At 40.6% G+C, this 23,818-nt stretch overlaps 1 protein-coding gene across 1 annotated transcript in view; it reads right to left on the bottom strand.

Moving 5' to 3' along the window:
* Positions 1–23,818, bottom strand: part of COL21A1 (collagen type XXI alpha 1 chain) — a 415,279-nt gene that overhangs the window by 160,469 nt on the left and 230,992 nt on the right. Inside the window, exons 10-12 of the mRNA XM_075340296.1 lie at positions 22,654–22,707; positions 11,620–11,673; positions 7,668–7,721 (exon numbers count right to left, since the gene is read on the bottom strand). Of these exons, the coding sequence (XP_075196411.1) occupies positions 7,668–7,721; positions 11,620–11,673; positions 22,654–22,707 (162 nt within the window). The remainder of the gene's footprint in view (positions 1–7,667; positions 7,722–11,619; positions 11,674–22,653; positions 22,708–23,818) is intronic.

Below are 23,818 nucleotides of genomic sequence, written 5' to 3'. Positions count from 1 at the left end.
GCAAAAGGAGCCCCAACCAAGTATTGAGTGCATTTACTGTACAGATTTTTCAGTAGGCCAACATTTCTGAGTTTAAAATGCTTTTTTTCAGTTAGTCTCATATAATATTCTAATTTTGTGAGATAATGACTTTTGGGTTTTCATTGACTGTAAGCCATAATCATTTACATTAACATAAATAAACACTTGTAATAGATCACTCTGTGTGTAATGACTATATATAATATATGCATTTCCTTTTTTGTATTGAATTACTGAAATAAATTGACTTTTTGAGGATATTCTAATTTATTGAGATGCACCGGTATGTGGGGATTTATGTCACCAAAATGACTTCACACACATTTGATTCTGTAGAAGTGAATAGCAAAAATAGCAATAAAAAATGGTGTACAGTTAGCTCCAGAAATATTTGGACAGTGACACAATTTTCGCGAGTTGGGCTCTGCATGCCACTACATTGGATTTGAAATGAAACCTCTACAACAGAATTCAAGTGCAGATTGTAACGTTTAATTTGAAGGTTTGAACAAAAATATCTGATAGAAATTGTAGGAATTGTACACATTTCTTTACAAACACTCCACATTTTAAGAGGTCAAAAGTAATTGGACAAATAAACCAAACCCAAACAAAATATTTTTATTTTCAATATTTTGTTGCGAATCCTTTGGAGGCAATCACTGCCTTAAGTCTGGAACCCATGGACATCACCAAACGCTGGGTTTCCTCCTTCTTAATGCTTTGCCAGGCCTTTACAAGCGCAGCCTTCAGGTCTTGCTTCTTTGTGGGTCTTTCCGTCTTAAGTCTGGATTTGAGCAAGTGAAATGCATGCTCAATTGGGTTAAAATCTGGTGATTGACTTGGCCATTGCAGAATGTTCCACTTTTTTGCACTCATGAACTCCTGGGTAGCTTTGGCTGTATGCTTGGGGTCATTGTCCATCTGTACCGATCAAGCACCGTCTGATCAACTTGGCGACATTTGGCTGAATCTGGGCTGAAAGTATATCCCGGTACACTTCAGAATTCATCCGGCTACTCTTGTCTGCTGTTATGTCATCAATAAACACAAGTGACCCAGTGCCATTGAAAGCCATGCATGCCCATGCCATCACGTTGCCTCCACCATGTTTTACAGAGGATGTGGTGTGCCTTGGATCATGTGCCGTTCCCTTTCTTCTCCAAACTTTTTTCTTCCCATCATTCTGGTACAGGTTGATATTTGTCTCATCTGTTCATAGAATACTTTTCCAGAACTGAGCTGGCTTCATGAGGTCTTTTTCAGCAAATTTAACTCTGGCCTGTCTATTTTTGGAATTGATGAATGGTTTGCATCTAGATGTGAACCCTTTGTATTTACTTTCATGGAGTCTTCTCTTTACTGTTGACTTAGAGACAGATACACCTACTTCACTGAGAGTGTTCTGGACTTCAGTTGATGTTGTGACCGGGTTCTTCTTCACCAAAGAAAGTATGCGGCGATCATCCACCACTGTTGTCATCCGTGGACGCCCAGGCCTTTTTGAGTTCCCAAGCTCACCAGTCAATTCCTTTTTTCTCAGAATGTACCCGACTGTTGATTTTGCTACTCCAAGCATGTCTGCTATCTCTCTGATGGATTTTTTCTTTTTTTTCAGCCTCAGGATGTTCTGCTTCACCTCAATTGAGAGTTCCTTAGACCGCATGTTGTCTGGTCACAGCAACAGCTTCCAAATGCAAAACCACACACCTGTAATCAACCCCAGACCTTTTAACTACTTCATTGATTACAGGTTAACGAGGGAGATGCCTTCAGAGTTAATTGCAGCCCTTAGAGTCCCTTGTCCAATTACTTTTGGTCCCTTGAAAAAGAGGAGGCTATGCATTACAGAGCTATGATTCCTAAACCCTTTCTCCGATTTGGATGTGAAAACTCTCATATTGCAGCTGGGAGTGTGCACTTTCAGCCCATATTATATATATATAATTGTATTTCTGAACATGTTTTTGTAAACAGCTAAAATAACAAAACTTGTGTCACTGTCCAAATATTTCTGGACCTAACTGTATATTGAATGAATGGTAGAGTATATAGCTTTAATGAATTTAATGGTTTTCCTATCACAACTATTGTTCAGAGTAGAAAATTCTCTAGTTATTATAGTACTTTACTTGATATTCTGCAATAACATTTTCTTGGTACTCTTTGGGGACAAAAAACAAAGACTAGTCACATTAATCGCAAGGAATGGGGGATAAGGCAGGTTGTGGGAACCTGGTGCCCAAAAACAACCTTATGTCCTCCCAAATCAATCACATGCGATGCTGGAACTGTAGTAACTCTGTGGATGAAAGCTTTCTTTTATGTTAGAAGATTATGAAGGAAACCAATATAGTTCAAGCATTAGAGGCCGGAAGATTGAAAGGTAGTGCATTTCCAACTATAAATCTTATCCAGAAGGTTTGGATAATGTTTAGAAAAAACATTCCACAATACAATATAGCAACTATTCTCCTAAGTGGAGAAATGGTTTTATTCTTCATCCAATAAATTAAGTGTCTATGAGACCTGGCAGCAGAGGATTGGCCTTATTAACAAAGGTAATGTATTAAATTATTTATCCAATAATAGATTTAATTCTCAGTTAGCAGCATCTGGTATAGATTCCATAATTCTTGATGAGAATATGACACCTACTCAAAATGTTTTTTTTTTCCAGAGTCATAAACATGCAGAATGCATTAGATCAATAGATGAGTTCAGATTAAAAGTTTAATCTGAACCTTTACATTTGTTGTTTTATCACATTAAGTCATTAGTAAAATCATCTTTACATATGTTAGCACTGGTAGTTACCGTTAGATAATAGAATATGCAACCTTAATTCACTAATTCATTTTCAGACTCCCTGATATGGAGTTTGCAGCCAGTTCTAAGTGTATGATTTTTATTTCCTGTGGAAGTCACCCGCCAGAAATATAGGCTGGATGTCAGGTCTGTGAGTATCCAAGGTACTACTGACTTCATTAGCTGATACAGATGCAGCTTTTCTTAAACTAATATACAAGAAAGATGCTGAAAGTTAACACTTAAAAGCAAAAGCTATTGAATTCATATATTTATGTGTTGAGTTAAGGGTGCTTTACATGCCGCGACATTGCTAGCGATTGCTAGCGATGTTGCGAGCTATAGCACCCGCCCACGTCGCTCGTGCGACATGTGGTGATCGCTGCCGTAGCGAACATTATCGCTACGGCAGCGTCACACGCACATACCTGCTTAGCGACATCACTGGAGACACCGAACAAGCTCTCCTTTCAGGGGGAGGTGCGTTCGGCGTCACAGCGACGTCACACGGCATCCGTCCAATAGCAGAGGAGAGACGGAGATGAGCGGCCGGAACATGCCGCCCACCTCCTTCCATTCTGATTGCCAGTGGATGCAGGTAAGGAGATGTTCGTCATTCCTGCGGTGTCACACACAGCGATGTGTGATGCCGCAGGAAGGAGGAACAACCAGCGGCATGCAACAGCAACAACATTTGGTAAAGAAGCGACGTATCAATGATCACCGATTTTTGCAGTTTTTTCGATCGTTGAATGGCACTCCTAGCTGTCACACGCTGCAATGTCGCTAACGGCGCCGGATGTGCGTCACAACCACCGTGACCCCGACGATATATCGTTAGATATGTCGCAGTTTGTAAAGCACCCTTTACTCTTATGTGTATTGATGAGAAACTGTGGAAAGAAAAGCGCAATAGGGTCTTACCCCAAAAAGGGAGGAAGATATGTAATAAAAACACACTCACCTATAATGGTTGTGCCAGTCACAACCACTATACAGGCATATATAAGATCCAGGTCCAGGCAGCAGTCCCAAAGTTGGCTGATAACAGAGAGTGATAGAAGAAGGGTCTTAATTCCGCGGCAAGGACTCAATGGATCCAGGAAGAGATTAATGCTTCTTTAATAACACGCACAAGTCTACGCGTTTCTGGAGACACAGCTCCCTTCATCAGGACATTGGCAAGAGAACATCAAATCTTTGATTTGATGTTCTCTTGCCATTGTCCTGATGAAGGGAGCTGTGTCTCCAGAAACGCGTAGACTTGTGCGTGTTATTAAAGAAGCATTAATCTCTTCCTGGATCCATTGAGTCCTTGGCGCGGAATTAAGACCCTTCTTCTACCACTCTCTCTTATGTGTATTGAGAAATATTTCTGTTTTGTGATATCTTTGTCACCTTAAGAGAGTCTGCATCTATATATCAGCACAGCTTCTATCCTGCTCCCATTTCCTTTTCATGCACTTTCCTCCTATTCTATAGCCTGTTTTCTCTCCTCTACTTGGGATTCTGCATTCCTTCTTCATTTTTAGCAGTGAAGATCTGAGTACAAACTTTCTCCTTCACCGACATTATCTCTAAACCTGAGGAAAGGTAAGTGAAAAGCAGAGACAGCCATTAGAACTGATCAGGACTTCTGAATGATTTGTGACACGAGATGCAGTATTGGTGCAGGAATTTGGTGTATAAACTTCAGCACCAAATCTGCATCTCTGCGGTTTTCTGCCAGGAGATGCAGGTCTCATTGAAGTGAATGTGTTCACCTGAGGTAAGGTCACTGAATTCAATGCATTCCCCTGAGGTGAGTTTACCTGAGGTCACAGGTGGGGTACTGTGGGAACCTCCAGCTGTGATAACAGATAAACTCAGTGACATCATTGCTCCTGTGCCACCTCGGTGTTAGTCGGGCTGCTCGGATCCAGGATCGTGGCTCGAGGGGGAGTCCGGACCCAGCTTGGCGGACACTTTGATCTGTAAAAGTGGGTTATTTAAAGGGGAAAAGCTCATAACGCAACCTGCGGGTTGCGGTAATGGAAGTACCACCGCTGCTGGAGGGAGTACCAGGGCAGATGGTGTGAAGCAGCAAGGTGTCAGTCCCGCTACAGGTAGGGAAGGCCCCGGACTCTGGGGTTTGGTAGCTTTGGGAGGACAGGATGCAGGGATCAGGGTACTCACTGTGGGTAGGGATGTTGTTGGATGAGGTTTAGAAAGTGGACACACACACTGTAGATAACCAAAGTCTCTGAGTGCCGCTGCTGCTGCGGGGAGCCCGTCCAAGTACCTGGTCCCACCGGTGTCACTAAGTGATTCGGAACCTCCCTACGTGCACATTTTTTTGTCTGTGTGGGTCCCTATAGCTTGAAGCTGTAAGGTCTCGTTCTTCAGTTTTTAAGTGAAGTCTTGCTCCTAAGGGATGTCACTTGGGACTCCAATGGGTTGCTTTGTTTGGAAAACCCTGTCCCCCGCGTTGTGCTGATGCCCTCAGTCTCTGAGCTCTGGGAAGGTCCCTGAAGGTCCCCTTCCTCTGCAGGTTAATGCCAGGACATTGAATCGGCTCCTGACCTAGGGTCCTGTACCCCATTGTGCTCAGTACCGGTCAGCTCTGTGAGTCCCTTTCTGGTGCCTGCAGTCCCTCCTAGACCGCGTCTGTTGCACCCCGGACCGACATCCCTGCACCCGGTCACCGACTCCTCTGGTCCTGGACCACTTTGTGCGACCCAACCTCAGTTTTTCTAGCTCCCCGGGAGCTAATACTCCCCAGCTCTTCTCACTTTGAGGGCTCTCACTAGACTAATTTTGCCCCTCCCACCAGTCTGCCTGACCCCTAGGTGGGTGGCCCTGTTCCAGCTAGACCAACCCACTGGCGTGTCTGACAGGTCATGATAAGAGGTGTTGGTTGGGATTTGTGGTGCTGATGGAGGTGACACCGGTTTCTGGGAACTTGGAAACATGGGGAGTAGGCCCTCCACCCTGGGGAAAGGATGTAGGTCCCTGTGGCAGCCTGAGGTACTCAGGGGCGCCACACTCCCATCTGCGGCTCAGTCAGTCTCTACCTGAAACTGCAGCGAGCAGTCATGTTCTGTAATATGCCTGCATACTGTGACTTCAATTTGTAGCAGAATTGGGATCATTGTGAGACCTCATGTGGGGGACATTGGACCTGGGTCTTTTGTGTTTTTTGTGTGTTATTTCAAATAAAGGATTTTTTTGTGTTTGTTTTTATTTCGTTTCACTTACAGGATTAGTAATGGGAGGAGTCTCACCTACCCATACCTGTTACTAATCTAGGGCTTAATGACAGCTGTGAGCTGTAATTAAACCCTTATAGTACCCCGATTACTGTCCCACTGCACCAAGGCAATCGGGATAAGCCGGGTAAAGTGCTAGAATAGTCGCTTCTAATGGATGCGGCAATCCTGGCTGGCTGCATGCTGTTATTTTTAGCCTGGGGGGCCCAATACCCATAGGCCTCCCCAACCTGAGAATACCAGCCCCCAACTATCGGCTTTATCATGGCTGGGTATCAAAATTGGGGTGCATGTGTTTTTAAATTATGTTTTCCAATAATTTAAAAAACCACATAGGGTCCATCTAATTTTGATTCACAGCCAAGATATGAACACGGCTGGGGGCTGCAACCTGGAGTTGTATGCTTTATCTCTGCTGGGTATCACACAGGGTGGGTGCGCGGTCTTACTGCAACTAATCACAGATGCGGAAGCTATCAATAGATATTAGAGTTAATGATCAGACACGGAAGCAATGTGACAGCCACGTAGGAAACTTGGTAAGTATAATTGTCCTGTTTTACAGCCCCTAGCATTCTCTACCACCATTTTACTGCCAATGTTCAGGTCCCTATAAATTTACATGGGGTTTAGCACCCGGGCCAATGTTTGAGTTCAAGTCCGGTCTGAACTGGACAGTTTTTTTTTTTCCATCCAGACCCACCGAACCTGAACAATTGCGGTTTTGCTCATCTCTGTTTGAGAGAAAAACAAAGAATCTGGAGGAAACCCAAGTAAACTCAAGGAGAACATACAAATTCCTTGCAGCTGTTGCCCTTGATGGGATTTGAACCTGGGACCCCAGTGCTAGCAACTGAGACCCCTAACAGATGTCAAGCAGAAGCCTTTATTGCATTCAGCAAATTTGCAAGTGCTGCCTGCATGACACACAGCAGCAAGACCTATACACAGGACTCCACTCTTAAAAAAAATCATATTGATTACTTTGGCTCATCAGCAAAGTTTTTGAGCCAATATCTTTGTCATCTAATTCTTTTTTTGCTATCTAGCCTGTGAACAATGTCAGCACTTTTACTATGTTAGCGTTTTGTGGACAGAAGTGCATTCAGTGAGGTTTTTATGATAGTTTATGTATAGCATGTAGATGCCAAAATTTATTGCACAGTGTATGATTATTACAATATGTATTTTTATTTACTGTAAATTCTGAAAAACCTGAGTGCCACTACAACAAATTATATAAAGAAACATATTTCCCACAACTAATATATCTTTGCAATAAAGAGGTTAAGTTTAGTTAAAGAGGATTAAGCTTACTAAAGGGTTAAGAAGTAAAAATTACCAATCAGGAAGCTGTCAGGAATGATGATAATTTTACATTGTCAAACTTTACTTGATGTGGTTCTCAACTTCAGGATAACTGTCTAGTTTTATTTGTTGTGAATAATATATGGCCATAAGAGATTTCCAAATCATTTCATCCTTGTCTCCTTTACATTTTACACAGCTTCCCAACTTTTTTGGATTTTGGGTTCTAATATACTCCATATGTAGATATTCAAGTTAAAAAGGAGATGTACATGTTCTAACCTTTGATCCCGGCTGTCCATGTTGTCCTGGAAAACCAGGAATTCCACGTTCCCCCTAAATAAACAGAAAAAAAATATTTTAAGCTAATTTAAGTAAATACTGCATGAACATGCTTAACCCATTAGGAATTACAGCAATTGCTTAACGCAGCAGGAAGTACATTAAACAGGCAAATCACCTGGCCCGGATGGCATATACGTCTCAGTACTACAAGAATTAACAACGAAAGACAAGAAAACGGTGGCACTCACTCGGGGAAAGTCTAAGGACGATGGCGACCGTTCCATGTACAATGCTGGTTTCGCCATTGTGCGTGAAACAGCCACCTTCATCCTTAGATGTTCCCTGTATACCCCTTACATTTTTATGTTTGAATAAAATAAAGAAGAAGATTTTAATCGGGTGAGTGCCACTGTTTTCTTGTTGTTTATTGTGGATTTCATTATTTACACCCCTGTAAGGATTGAGCACTGCTTGAAATGGATTAGCAGTCTGGCCAGGAAAGTCTCTGTGCCACGTGGATAAAAGTTTATGTGGAGCAATGTGTGTGGGCTTTTGGTTACGGAAAATCTTCTCCTTTTTTGGATACTGCAAGAATTAAGTCCATTATAGACCAACCATTGTTTCTAATATTCAAGGATTCCCTAATAACTGGGTCTGTATCACAGGACTGGTGCATAGAAAATGTGTTGCCAATAGTTCAAAAGGAGTCCTGGAAATTATACAGCATTACATTTAACCTCTACTGTCAATATACGTGAAGGTTTTCTAAGAGATGCTCTCCTGGAGTATCTTATAAGAATAACCTCATGACACAACATCAACACAGGTTTATGATGGATCAGTCCTGTCAAACTAATCTGATCAGCTTCTATATGAAGGACAGTTCCAGAGTGGGCTAGAGAAATACAATGATGTCCTCTACCCAGTATTTTCAGAGGTGTTTGATACAGGGCCACACAAAAGGTTGGTACATAAAATGGGAGAAATGGGACTAGGGGAAAATATGTTTAATTGACCTACCAACTGTGTCAGTGATAGGAAATAGAGAGTGGTTAATAATGGAACACACTGTGATTGAGTCATAGCTAACATGAGGGTACCGCAGAAGACCGTCTTCTTTTTAACTAATTTATTAATGACTTGTAGTGGACATAGAGAAAATAAACTCAATATTTACAGATAATAAAAATGGTAGAGGGTATTTTAATATTACAGAGGGTATTTTGTTATATGGAAGCTTTTGCTGAAAAATATTTATTGTGGTTTAATATAGATAAATGTAAGGTCATGCAATATGGCTAAGGAAATAAAATGTACAATTATCTACTAAATGCTAAAATAATTGGTTAAACTGTTAGTAAAAGAATACTTGGGTGTATGGGTGGACAATGATTTCAACTTTACTGACCAGGCAGCTTCTGCCACTGCAAAACTAATCATGAATGCCTTAAAAGTTATTGGGCCCTCTTCTTTTTAACATATTTATTAATGACCTTGTAGGGGGCATACAGAATAGAATTTCAATAATTGCAGGTGATACTAAACTATGCAGGGTAATTAATACAGAGGAAGATAATTTAATATTGCAGGGGGATTTGTGTAGGCTGGAGGCTTGGGCTAAGAAACGGCAATTGAAGTACAACGTGGATAAATGTAAGGTAATGCAGAGGAAATAAAATGTATTAATATGTACTCAATTATAAAACACTAGGTAAAACTGTCACTGATGTATGGGTAGACGGCAAACTCAACTAGTTACTACTTTACTGACCAGTGTCAGGCAGCTACTGCCAAGGCTAATAAAATAATGGGATGCATTAAAAGGGGCATAGATGCTCATGAGAAGAACATAATTTTACTCCTATACAAGTCACTAGAGCAACTACAGTTAGAATACTGTGTACAACTTTAGGCCCCAATGTATAAAGATATAGCTGAACTAGAGCGAGTGCAGAGTAAATTAGTAAGGTGGACTACAGAATAAAAAGAGGTTAGCAAACTTGGGGTTATTCAGTTTGGAAAAACAAAGGCTTAGAGGTGATCTCATAACAACGTACAAATATATGAAGGGACACTACAGAGATCTTTCTTATTATCTTTTTACGTTTAGGACTGCAAAGATGAAAAGGGGACATCCTCTGTGTCTAGAAGAAAGAAGGTTTAATCATCACAAATGGTGATTATTTTCAGTAAGAGCAGTGAGATTATAGAACTCTCGGCTAGATGATGTTGTAATGGTTCATCCACTATAAAAAAAAAGTTCAATGATGGCCACGGTACTTGAAAAATGTAATAATATAGGTACTGGGAGGTTGATTTAAGGACTGAATCTGACTGCCATATGTGGGGTCGGAAAGGAATTTTTCCCTGATATGGGGAAACTATAATCTGCCTCATGGTTTTTCTACTTACTTTGGATCAACATATTGGTTGAACTTGATACTATGAAACATTATTTTTTTTTATAACATGTATGAGGAATACATTGTATGTAAATATATTTTTCTTTACAACAATAGGGCAGTTATTATAAACAAGTATAAACAATAATCCTACTGTGTTCAGTGGCATTTAGAAGTAGAAATATGCTGAGAGTATAGGCAATAATCTCTAAATGTATATGTTTGATACCTTGGCTTTGTATCAAAATCAAGTAGTAGAAATGGACACATTCATGACTGTGTGTTGCTGCCCAATGCGCACCAATCAGCAGGATTTTCCTATATAACCTAAAGCCAGTGCTATACTGGCACTATCATGCTGATTCTGTACATACCTTTAGCTGTCAGATTGGATGTATAGTTTTTGAAATACAGGTAAAGATACAGAAATGTACTGTTTTTTGATTGTCAGCAGCTGTCGAATAGGTAATATGTGGGATGGGTTTTGCTGTCTCTTCCCACTCGTTTGCCTGCCTGGCCTCTATAGATGTTTGACTGTATGGGCTGCATTTCTAACACGACTCTATCACGTGACAGAAATGATGTCATACCTGGAAGGAGCCCATACATTCTAGCAGCAAACGGGCAGGAATAGATAGCAAATCCCGATCCACATATTAGCTAACAATCAAAAAGCTGTACATTTCTGTATCTTTATTTACCTGTATTTCAAAAACTATACATCCAATTTGACAACTACAGGTATGTATGGAATTGGCATGATAGTGCCAGTATAGCACTTGCTTTAGGTACATAGGAAAATCCTGGTGATTGGTGCGCTTTAATAACATTTTATGTTAGACAAGTAGCAGTCCATTGCTAAGTCACTAGTTCACCATAATGGTACAGTACCACAGAGGATGATGAGCCTGTGGCTGAGTTAGAAGTACGCAATATTATGCTTTGCTATGTGTTATGGTGATGTGATATTACATTATATGTTGACAATACTTTCTTCATATTTCCCATGTTGCTTATAAGGGTTAATTCTCACACTTTTTTGCATGGTCATGTAATAAAACTAGTTGACGCTGTAGAGCAGCCCATGTTGACCATTTTATGGTTGGTAATACATTTATTTTTTCACCTGCTGGTATGCATTCACATATGTGATAATAGACCACATCTGGTTCATTATTTTGTTCTGGCAGCAGAGAGATGAGAGAGATGGAGTATAAAATGTTCTTGTTTTAAGGAAAACACTTGAGGATACAAAATTTATTTTACAAGTAATGTACTGGAAAAAAATATAGTTTTTTCCAGGCGGAGAGAATGCACTCACAATAAAACTTGACTTAATCTTCTCTGTCTTGTCTAAAATTATGTGAGATATTCTGAATTTGAGTAACATTATGCCATTACTAGCAGCTTTTGCATTAGCCTGATGAAGAATGCGCACAAAATAATAGGCTGCTGAGTACTTTATGTAACAAGTATGTTGACAATGTCAAACTTCCAAAGGTAAAACAACAAATGCTTTATAAAAAAAAAAGGAAACAAAATCAAACCTTTTCACCATCCCGTCCGGAGTTGCCTTTTAAACCTGGTATCCCACTTGGTCCCTAAAATATGTAATGAAAGTGTTACCTGTCAGAGGCATTAAACACATTAATACATGTATTTTATTAAATCATAAGATTTTAAGTCTACTTTCTAAACTTTAGTTTTGAAATTTTCTGTATTTTCAGTATCTCATGTAGCTATATTCCCCCCAAACAGGGCTCTCTTTACTTATATGGAGTATAATAAAGGGGAGCCTTCACTACAGATGCACTGTTTGTAAAGTTCATGGATTATGAATGTAAATCTGAGATGAGCGAATTGATCCATGGAGGATCAAGTTCCAGTTAAATTTCCTGAATTTTGTAGTTTCACATCAATTCAAACATATTGAAATTTAATTTGCAGTTGCCCCCCCTAAAAAAAATGCTTAATACTTTTTTACACTGTTGAAACATTAGACAGCAGGCTAACTTCATTTTGTAATGCTGTGCAGGCCTCACCATAATGCCCTGCAGCATGACATCTTGTTTAATGTTGATCAGTAACTAGTCAATCATAGGTCAGCGGTTCCAAGAGTAGCTTTGATTGAATAGTAGAGTCGTTTTCTATCTTCAGAGTCACTAGGTAGAGTGTAAGCTCTTATGGTCAGCAGGATCTTTTCTGTCTTTATCCCCTAAAGTGTAAGCTTTTATAGTCAGCACGGTCCTCTCTGTCTTTATTCTGTAGAGTGTAACCTCTTACAGTCAGCAGGGTCCTCTCGCTCACCTTTAGGCCCCCTTCACACGCACGTGAAAAAAACGTACCGTTTTTTCATGGACGTATTAAAGGGGTGGTTTGCTCCCCGTGTGCCGTGTTTGTGGCACATGCGTGTTCTCCATGTGTTATACGTAATAACACACAAGAATGGATAGTCCCGCCTTACCTGATTCTTCCGGAGCTTTCTGTGGTGCTAAATGACAGTGTCCGGCACAGGCCACGCCCCACTGATGCTGATTCCGGCCCCCAGTGAAGAAGATGCGTTGTTCAAATTCACTGAGTGTCGGATGCAGGTGACAGCCGCGGCAGAGACTGCAGGGCTGGTGGAGGTGAATATGTTTTTTTTTATTTTTACAATGACACGTGTGTTTCTCTGACGCATATCACGTGGGCCCGCATCCACACTACATCCGTGTGGTACGTGTGCGAGCCGCGTGACACCCTTGCTGCAGGAGAATAACGGACATGGCTCCGTATGGAGCACACGGGCTCACGTCTGCTATACACGAAGGCACAGGCCAATGGCTGAACACGTGCGTGCACATAAAACCATTGATTTTAATAGGTTTACGTGTGCCCGTGTCTCCGGTACATGCGGAAACGGACCTAGCACGTACCGGAGACACATGCGTGTGAAGGGGGCCTTAACCTGTAAGTTATTATAATCAGCGTAGTCCTCTATGTCTTTATTCTGTAGAGTGTAAGCTCTTATGGTCAGCAGGGTTCTATATGTCTTTGTTCTGTAGAGTGTAAGCTCTTATGGTCAGCAGGGTCCTCTCTTTCTATATTTTGAAGGGTGTAAGCAATTATAGTCAGCAGAGTCTTCTCTGTCTTTATTCTGTAGAGTGTAAGCTCCTATAGTCAGCAGGGTCCTCTCTTTCCTTTAGAATGTAAGCTCTTGTAGTCAGCAGGGTCCTCTCTCTCCTTTAGAGTGTAAGCTCTTATAGTCAGCAGGGCCCTCTCTCCCTCCTTTAAAGTATAAACTCTTATGGTTTTCTATAGAGTATAAGAACTTATGGTACTGGGGGCCTCTCTTTCTCTTGCCCATAGAGTGTAAGCTGTTATGGTCAGCAGGATCCTCGTTCTCTCTCTCTCTCTCTCTCTTTCTCCTTTCCATCACGTGTATTTTCTGAGAAATAACAAGCTTTCCAGAATTGAGATATATTTGCTGTGAAGCAAATTTTTGGAGGAAAATTCAGCAAAGTCGGTGAATTTGAATTTCAAAAGGTTGGTTTGTCTCAAAAAATCAAGGTATACCCAAAAGAAGCGACATAATAGCAGCAATGAAACATATTTAGTGTACATGTCCCAGAAAGCTTATTTAAAATATATGCCACTGAAACTAAAGGAGAGAAGGGTACAAAGAGCCACGCATTTTTGGGTTATGGGATTCCCCCTTCCTTTGGCATAGCATGGCATAGATAAGAAGCAATCCATAACCAATAGAAAAAAGTTCTATATATAGAGAGTTTTGTCTTTTAATGGCTTTTCGCTTGCTCTTGAGCCATGGTGACTTGGTAGATGAATGATCTCTTGGAAAAATCAACATTGTGCAAGTCAACTAGGGTCTCCATCGTAATTTTGATTGTATGAACTCCTTGGGTTTCTGGTCTTCCTCTTCACCATGTTTGTTTTATCCTACTGACCATTACAACAGCTGAACATTCACCATATTGAACATTTCACCAAGTAAATATACATCGAAAGGTTCTATTGATATGAATTCTCCCAAAATGTTGGTAACAACCCATCCAATCCACACAGGCAAAGAAATCAAAACACAAATGTCCATAAATTTAGATATGTTTAATAATAAGAAATGACACAGGAAATAGTATCAGTTCTTGTCCGATGACTTCATTGTTAATTTGCCCACAGCTATTCTCCCATTAACTTTTGGTGCCTTTGTTGCATCTTGAGTGATCATGGACAGGTTATATCATAGGATTAAATTAGCAAAACTCTATGATGCCATAATAATCATAACTGCGGTCAGAGTGCCACCAATAGGTCACACGCCGCAAGCACGAATTCCATGTAAACATGAAAAACAGGAGAAGAAGGAATAAATTGTGCAAATATTTTATTTTCAAAAAAGGGGAACAAAAGGGGTTCAAGTGGAAATGCATAAAACATTGAATAGTTAAAAACATACAAAAGTGGGAGCTGGGTGTGGTAGTATAAAACGCATATTACACGTAGCTATGATTGAAGAAGATAGGTACACGGATATAAATAAGAAAAGTATTATAAAGACTGCAGGCAGAATACTAATTAAAGTGTCAGTGCACATCCAAAATATCTCAAAGAGGAAGTAAACAGTAAAATGCCTGCATATTAAATAATGATTTCTAAAGTGTCAGATGCATACGTAGCCTGACATATGTGACGCCCTGGACTAGTCAGGTAGTCACAAACACAACATCTCACACACCCCCTCCCCTGGTTAGGCAACAACAGTCAAACAAAATCCTTGCTGCCGTCCTCCAAGCTTGATGTCTACACCAGGTGGGGCGGAGCCAGGCAGTTGGCCCCGCCCACCGAGGAGTTCACAGGCCTGGAGGCGGGAAAAGTAGTCAGTCGAGTTCAGAAGTTGAGAGTTTTGGAGCAGGAGTGGAGGTTGGAAGTGGAGAGCAAGAGTAGAGAAACTGTTGGTGTCTGGGTAGGAGCCCAGGCACGTACAGCAAGGTCGGCAGACGGTGGTGGCTGTCTGCAGGAGTGGTGCAGGTCAGCGGAACCGTAGGACCGGGAATGGCGGTGGCCCGCCGGTACCGAGCCGGGGAGCAGATCTGTACCAAGCACAAAGGCAGGGCCATCAGACCCCGACAAAGGCTAGGAGCCGCTGAAAAGGTCAAATCCAATAGTGACCGGGACCCCAGGGGTTCACTCACACCCAAGACCCGACAGAAGGCAACAGTCCACACAGTGAGAATAAAAAGCCACCGCTAGAGGCTAGAGTTCCAAGGGCCAGCACCTGCGGGCAAAACAGGCTCCTTCGGTACATACACGCCGGGGAGCAGACTACCAGTGGGAAACCATCGGAGTCAATACATTCACAGCGGTGCAGGGAAAGACAGCCACCATCAACCTGTCCAGGGAGAGCAAAGACACTGCAGCCGGCTGCGGTACCCGTCCATCCAGCCGTTTGGTTTACCAGAGACTCTGTGAATCTGTGCGTGAGTGAGTACAACAGTGCCATCCATCACCGCGCTGCCCCCGCAACCCTGCACCCCGGCCTTCATGCCTCCCCGTCCACTACCGGGCCCCGGGATCACCAACCCCTACCCATGGAGGGGTTAACACCTAGCTGCTCTCCCGGGAGACCCATCACCAGCAGCGGTGGTGCCCACCATCACCACGACCCATGGGTGGTGTCACGAACTATCTCCCCAAAAACCACCCAACACCTCTTTTCACTCGGGGCCGAGGAGCGCTGCTCGAGTCCCCGGGTCCGGCCCGCCGCTTGAGCCACCGAGCAGCAGCAGCCCCGGACCCAAACGTAGCGAGCATAATAGCCAAAATTCAATATAGGTACCCACCAATAAAGTGCAATTCTTGTAGGTATCAATAGCAAAAGCCCAGACAGCCAGGTTCCAAGAAGGAGAGTTCCCCTCTACCCACTAACACGTGTTTCGCTGTCAGGGAGCCAGTGCGCCCTATTAGCTTCATCAGGGAGGGAGAAAATAGCATATATCATAGTAGTAAATATCTTTGTCCCATATTTGAGCTTTCCATCTTGACACTCTGTAATAAGTCCTTCATTCCATCTGTGCTTGTTGCTATCAATATTGTATCATCTGCGTATTTAAGGTTGTTGAAGATTCGTCCAGCAGTTTTGATTCCTTCTTTTTTGGCAAATCCACACTTCATGAATAAAGCTTCTACACATGAATTGAAGAAAAGTGGTGATAAGTTGCAGACTTGTCTATTGCCCTGCTCTACTTTAAGCTAAGCTGTTGCACTATGTTCCATTCAGACTGTTGCTTCTTGGGTGATATAATGGTTCCTAATGGAGCTGATTTGATGGTGTGGCCCATATCCGTATTATAAAGTTTCTGGTGATCAATATAGCCAAAGGCTTTCCTGTAGTCTAGGAAGCAAAATTAGATCACTTGTATTTTTTGGCCTTTTCCATTACCCATTTAATGTTAGCAATTACATACTGTATCTTGTTCCTTTGCCTTCTCTGAATCCTGCTTGTTCCTCTGGCAGCTCTTTGTCAAAGTAAGGCTGTAGCTGTCTTTTTATGATCTTCAGGAGTATTTTGCTGGCATGAGGTATAAGTGCAATAGTACAAAAGTTTCGAAATTTTGAATCATCTCCCTTCTTCAGAATAGAAATAAACACCAATCTTCTCCAGTCCTTGGACCATTTACCAGGTGTGCATATCTGTTGACACAGACAAGAGATGATTTCAATTGCTGCTTCAGAACACCTTATTGGCTCTATTGGAATATTTTCACATCCAGGCACTTTGTTGGACAGAAATTGTGTCACAGTAACGACTTCATCTTTCAGGATACTCGGCTCTCTATTATTTCCAGTCTCAGTTTCATACTGTATCACTAGTTATTCTTGTTGAAGTGCTGACTGTACTCTTCCATCTTTCTTTGATCTGTTCTAGCTCAATTAGTTTGTTCCTGTTGGTGTCTTTCAACATGCACACTCTTGGTTGAAACTTTCACAGCATCTTTTTGATCTTTAAGTCTGCCTTCCTGGTTCTGACAAAACAATGACTGATCTCGGGGAGACCAGCCAGAGAAAACACTGTCGGCAGCCAGCAAAGGCACTCAACACAGTGAAATCATAGGAGCATTGCCCCCTGGGAAGTATGCAAATCAAATCTTGCTGGTCTACTAGGCATTGCTCCTACCTAGCCAGAATCCTACTCCACACTGATAAGGGGCAATACCCCAAAACAGCTGTCTGTGGATGGATACCTGGCCTTGGTATTACCCTTATCATATCTTTAAACTCGTCAAAGAGTTGGATATTGACTAAAAGGGCTACTTAATATGGTGGTTATGGTGGTCTCCTAAAAAGAGCCACTCCCTGGCTAGGTCTTTCCCGGAGGGATATCTGGCTATTTTCTGTGTCGAGACTCCTAACAGAGGCTCCACGGACCATTTTTGATTTGCATGATTTCCTGGTTCTGGAAATGTCTTGATTGATTAAAACTTAGTTAGCTAATTCCAATTAAGTCAAGTTCTGATCTATCCACTTCTGCTTTGACATTATCCAGCTTGCCTTGGTTTGTGGTTATTATGTTCCAAATTCTGAAACTAATATCTCTACAGCTTTTGATCTTCCCTGTCAACCAAGCAACATCAACGTCAAGAGAAAGTTGCGACTTTCATCCTGACATCTTATAAACATTGATCATACTCAGGTGGGCCATCAGTTCTTCCCCAAGTAGCCTATTGAGTGTCTAGGGTTGCATCTTCCAGTACTATACCAAATTCCTTTAGTCGTACTCTCCATCAGGTTTTCTCAGCATATTACAGAAGTAGATCGCCAGACCTTTATTCCACGAAGTAGTGTGGCACCCGCAAAGGAACCACACTTAATCAGTGTTGTCCTAAAATGTCCTGCTGCTGAGGCTGAGAAGTACATTTAGTCTGGCACCTCAGTTGAAATCTGTCCTTCTGGGGTGTCCCTGCTGGCAAAAAAAAATGACAATGGCATAGCTTTCAACATCACTGATACATGAAAGCCCCGCCGGTGTGACAAACCTCCACTGCCATGAACGGAGTACAGCAACAGAATATACATCAGTAATTTGGCAGAATTCAAAAAAAGGATTAATCATTAGTGATCCTTTAAAATACTTACATCACATTGTTAATTAAATATATTTATAAGAAAGTAGATAATTTTTGTCTTTTAAAAATCTTTTTTGTAACAAAACATACTTTAAGAAATACTAAACTAGCGTACAAATAATTGGCAGACTTAGCAGTTTTATAACAGGAATGTCTCACTAAAATTATCTTGTACCTAATTCAAATAACATGCAAAATATAACTGATTTTTTTCACACAAAAATTATCTAATACTAAATGATATTAGTTTAGGTCAATTTTTTTCTTACCATTTATTAAATGAGCATACTGTATTTTTAAAACTATATGATGCACTTTTTCCAAAAAAATTTGGGAGGAAAGTGAGATCTTGTAAACTGAGAAGTACTTGGCTCGTTGTGGGGGGAAGCAGTGGCAGTAGAGTGTGGTCACAGGAGGCAGGAGCAGGATCGTGGGCAGGAGTGGGGTGTGTGTCATTAAAGAACATTAATATTCACTGCTTCCCACTCCTATAATCTTGCCCACTTCTGAGCATCAAGATCAAAATATTATATGACTGCAAAGATTTTTACTATCAGTGATGTGGGCTACAAGAAGTGGGTGGAATATGCAGCAGTGAATAGTAATTTTGTATTATGCAGCAGCTAATGTTGGTGCCTGTGACTTGGGGCAGATGGCAGTGACATCATGCGCTGCCAGTCTCTTACAAGCCAGAGTCAGTTGCCAGCATCAGAAGAGGACGACACATGTCTGGGGAGCGGAAGGAAGGTGAATCTAATCGTTTATTTGTTTTAAGTGTTAAAAAAAGGCAGCCTAATGGGAGGCATATATACCAGGATGGTCCCATGATGGAGGACATATATAACAGGATGGGGAACATATATACAAGGAAGGGGCACAAGACAGGGGACGTAAGTACAAAATTGAGGAAATTCATTCCAGAACAGTGTCAGCAGCCTATCTCCTCAAAACAGCGCATCATAACCACAATTTTTGCTTCAAATTTTTTTCCTATTTCCCCCTCTAAATTTTAGGTCCACTTTATAGTCTAGTGTCTATTATAGTCATAAAAATAAGGTACCTCCAGTATGATAATCATCACAATTTTGCCAAAAGAATCCCTAGAGCATACATCATTGTATTATTCTACTGATGTAATATACCAGTATGTACAGCACGAGTAATAAGTATGGAATATTTCACCAATTTTCCCAGTAAATATATGTCTAAAGGTACTATTGACATGAATTTCTCACCAAGAAATCGAACCTTAGATGTACATAAATTTAGTGATATGTAATAATGAGAAATGACACAGGGAAAAACTATTGAGCACAAGAAGAAAGAGGTGTGCTAAAAGCCATGGAAAGTCATGCCACCAGCTAGAATCCATCATTAATTTGCAAGTAATCCTGACACTTAGTGAAAATAATATCAGCTTGTTCAACTGATCACCCACATAAAAAGTGTTTCATTATCAAGATGCCACACAAGAAACATCTGATGATGGGTAAAACCCAGTGAGCTGTCTCTAACCTCGCAACCTTATCGTTGCATAACATACTGATGTCATTGGTTATAGAAAAATTTCTAAGCTACTGAAGGGTCCACTGAGCACTGGTGGGGCCATAATCCGGAAGTGGAAAGAACATAATTTTACCATAAACCGGCCTCGACTAGATGCCCCTCACAAGATTTCAGACAGAGAAGTGCAAAGAATTACCACAAAAGTTGTCCAAGAGTCAAGAACCACCTGTGAAGAGTGACAGAAATACCTGGAAGCAGCAGACACAATTGCTTCAATAAAAACAAAAAGTTATGCACTTATTCTTCATGGCCTGTATTCACTCTCACCATATAAGACTCCATTGCTATGCAAAAAAGCATGCTCAAGCGTGTTTAAAGTTTGCTCAACAATATTTAGACAAGTCTGGAAAATACTGGGAGAATATGGTCTGGTCAGTTGAGACCAAAGTTGAACTGTTTGAATGTTATAATGCACATCATCATTCTTGGAGGCAAAATGGAACTACATATCACTTCAAAAACACCATACAAACATTGATTGATTGATTTGAGGTGGCAACATCATGATATGGGGTTGTTTTTCAGAATTTAGCACTGGCAAACTTCATATGACTGAAGGAAAGATAAGTGGACAAATGTACCAAGTCATTCTTATTAATAACCTACTGCTATCTACCAGGATGATGAAGATGAAATGAGGGAGGACATTTCAGCAAGAAAGTGATCCCAAATGCAAAGCTAAGAAAACTCTCAATTGGTGTCAGAGAAAGAAAATAAAGCTGCTAGAATGGCCCAGCCAATCACCTGACTTGAATCCAATAGAAAATTTATGTAAGGTAATAAAGTACAAAGTTTATAGAAGGAGTTCACAGAACCTTCCAGATTTGAAGAGTATTTTTATGGAAGAATGGGCCAAAATCAAACCAAAACAATACATGAGACTAGTTTTTCCATACAGGAGGTGTTTTGAAGATGTCACCACCGACAAAGGCTTTAGTTCGAAGTATTAAATAAATTTCAGTTAGCGTGTTTAATACTTTTTCTCTGTCATTTCTTATTATTATACATCATTAAATTTATGGACATCTGTGGTTTGATTTCTTTGCCTATGTGGATTGGAAGAGTTGTTACCAACATCTGATGAGAAATTAATGTCAGTTGCAACTTTAGAAATATATTCACTTGGAAAATCGGTGGCGTGCTCAATACTATTTCCCCCACTGTATATGTACATTTAGAAAACATAGGAAAAACAAGAGTTCAATTAAATTATTACTATTCAAACCATTAACAAAGTAGCAAGTCGGGGGGCTACCCCGGCTTTCTACTTTGTTATTTTGGATTGGTACTCTACCAGTGGCTATTTTTCTATTCAAACCGTCATTTTATATGCAGAGATAGCATCTATAAAGAGTGTCTTTTCCTCTGGAGACTCCAAGCACATCCATGCATTTCATATACTGCCCATGACATCAGTGGAATGTATAACGCTATTATTCCCACCTGGTAGCGTTGCAGGAAAATTGAACACTTACTGCCAGAGGTCTCCTACAGTTTACAGTTTACTGCTGTGGTTTGAATGAGTTGGAACCTTTATGGTTTTTAACACTTGCAACCAAAATAGATTGTCCAAAGCATACAAGACTTTGAAAGAGGTTGTCCATTACTGACAAACTTCTGCAATGCTAAAGTGCCACCGATTTAATAAAAAACACATACTCGCTTCCTTGACAGGCTCTATTGCAGCTATATTGTAGTAGCATTACAAATCATTGTTATGTCATTTGAGCACAAAAGTCTATCAGCAGTTCAGCCTTGACAGTTGACAGAAACGCGAAACTCGTAGCCAATCAGCAACTGTGGCTGTAGTAGTATTTTGCATAACGATATTGTGTGACCACCAGTAGATACAGCACCAACATCACTAGAACAGTGTCAGTCTAGGAGGAATGTAGTTTTTTATTACTTTACCTGTGGAACTTTAACATTTAACACTACAACTACTGAGGTAGTCATTTTGACTACTTTGCACCATGTATTTCTATATAGGTGTCACGAGTCCAGTAGTTCTAGTGTTAAAGAAGGGTTGTGCAAGAGTGGACAACCCAATAAGAGTTTGTATGCATACTGTCAAAATGATCTCCTAATTCCATATTAAATAATGTTGGTAAAGTCAGTGATCTGGATCTGTGATCTAATGTTCAAAAGGATCTAAAAAATGCTTAAAACCATTTGTCTTTGTCAAAAAATTTGGAAATTCCAAAAGACAAAAGTGTCACTATCGGTTTGATTGTGCTCAGTGTTGTGTCCCATTTCTAGTATCTGAGCACTATGAGCAGTGCCAATGAGTTTTCATCATATAGACCATTTCCAACCCTTTCATTTTGGAGATGATAATTGCAGATCCTAGAATTCCCAACATTTTTTCTTATTGAAATTTTATTTATGTTTTCAGTGCTCCAACCATCAGCAAGGGTGGTCTATGTAAAAGACTTTTTGATCATCAATACTGGAAAATGAAGACAGAAGATAACTTGTAGATGCACTGGTTATTTTGTTTAAACCAGTTGTTGCACTGATATAAATAAATCAGACATGAGATATGTGTTTTATCAAAATCTACACTATTGGAGTTAAAGTTTAATTAATAAAACCTGCCGAGGAATGAAAAGGAGTTCGTGAAATGAAAAGGCAGCAGAAAGCGCTTATGTTTTCCATAAAAGTATAAACAGGACAATTGGCTGACCACATTGCAATAATTAAACCAGAGTTACACAATGTACACAGCTCTTTCAGAAGGAAAAACCATTTCTCATTTTAATTCTCCAAAATTGAATGTGATTTTAAAGTCTGGTTTATTAATTTCTCCTGTGGAGTGTAAGGTATAACAATGCTTCATATAGTATTGCTTCATTTATATATAGATTAGTATAATTATTGAAAAGCAAACATTACCTGCACTCCAGGTGAACCAGGCATACCAGAATTCCCTAGAGTCCCTGCACTTCCCTGTTTTAAAAGAAATTGTCATTTTAATAATCAATACTAGCATGATAACAAGATCACAATATATGATTTGCTAATTGATATAATCTGTACAAACTGTATGTAAGATGGAATGTACATAGCATTTTCAGCTTCTCAGGACACATTGTACCTGTTAACAGTTGAGGAAATTGACTCATTTTCCATTAAATTTTAACTTTCTTTTGTTTTCTGTGAAAACATGTAGTATGCTTAACAATAACTTGCAAAAAAAGATAACTTAAGTCACTATAAAAAAATGATAAAAGGCTCATACAACTATTTAATGATCCTTTCATACCTAGTCCTGTAAAGATAATAAGCAACACCCTCAAGATCTAAAAGACAGTTTTCCCATCAGCATAGAACATTCATATTACTAAAGAACTGAAGAAGACGTGGAATCCTCTTCAACATGACATGATTGACGTAGACATACTGTAGATTTACAAAACTTTCTGTTCTTACACAAAGATATACTATAGTAGTTAAAGGGAACCTGTCAGGTGCAAAATGCACTCAAAGCCATGAGCAGTTCTGGGTGTATATTGCTAATCCCTGCCTAAGAGTCCCTGTATACACTAGCATAGATAAAGAGATCTTTAGAAAAAGTATTTCTAAAGATTGTTTATAATTTGCTAATGAGGCAAGGGACTAAGTGCGTTAGTTCCCCTGGCTAGCCGGCCAACATAGCATGTTAGTACATCCCTGTGGATGTACTTACATACTAATGAATACGCAGTGGAGCCGCACATACCTCAGTCTTGATGGCGGCCAGAGGTGGATGGGTGGGCACTGGGCATGTTCCGGAGTACCCAGGAGTTCTGATCATGTGCACTAAACTGATACCGGGTGTAAGCTTCCCGGCTTCAGTGAGGTATAGTGCTGTGGACTCCGGATCATGCGAAGTGCGCATCCATTCTCCATCGATCTCCATCAAGAGTGAAGTATGTGAGGCGGCACTGTGCATTTATTAGCATGTTAGTACACTCACAGTGGTGTGCTAGCATTCTATGTGGGCCAATCAGGCAAGAAAAGTAACGCTCTTGCAACTAGTCCCTGGCCTCATTAGCATATAAGAAATGATCTTTAAAAA

This window comes from Anomaloglossus baeobatrachus, chromosome 3 (genome assembly GCF_048569485.1).
Source record: "Anomaloglossus baeobatrachus isolate aAnoBae1 chromosome 3, aAnoBae1.hap1, whole genome shotgun sequence".
Taxonomy (NCBI): Eukaryota; Metazoa; Chordata; class Amphibia; order Anura; family Aromobatidae; genus Anomaloglossus; species Anomaloglossus baeobatrachus.
The sequence above is the reverse complement of the archived record's forward strand: the minus strand, read 5'-3'. Positions and strand labels throughout refer to the sequence as shown.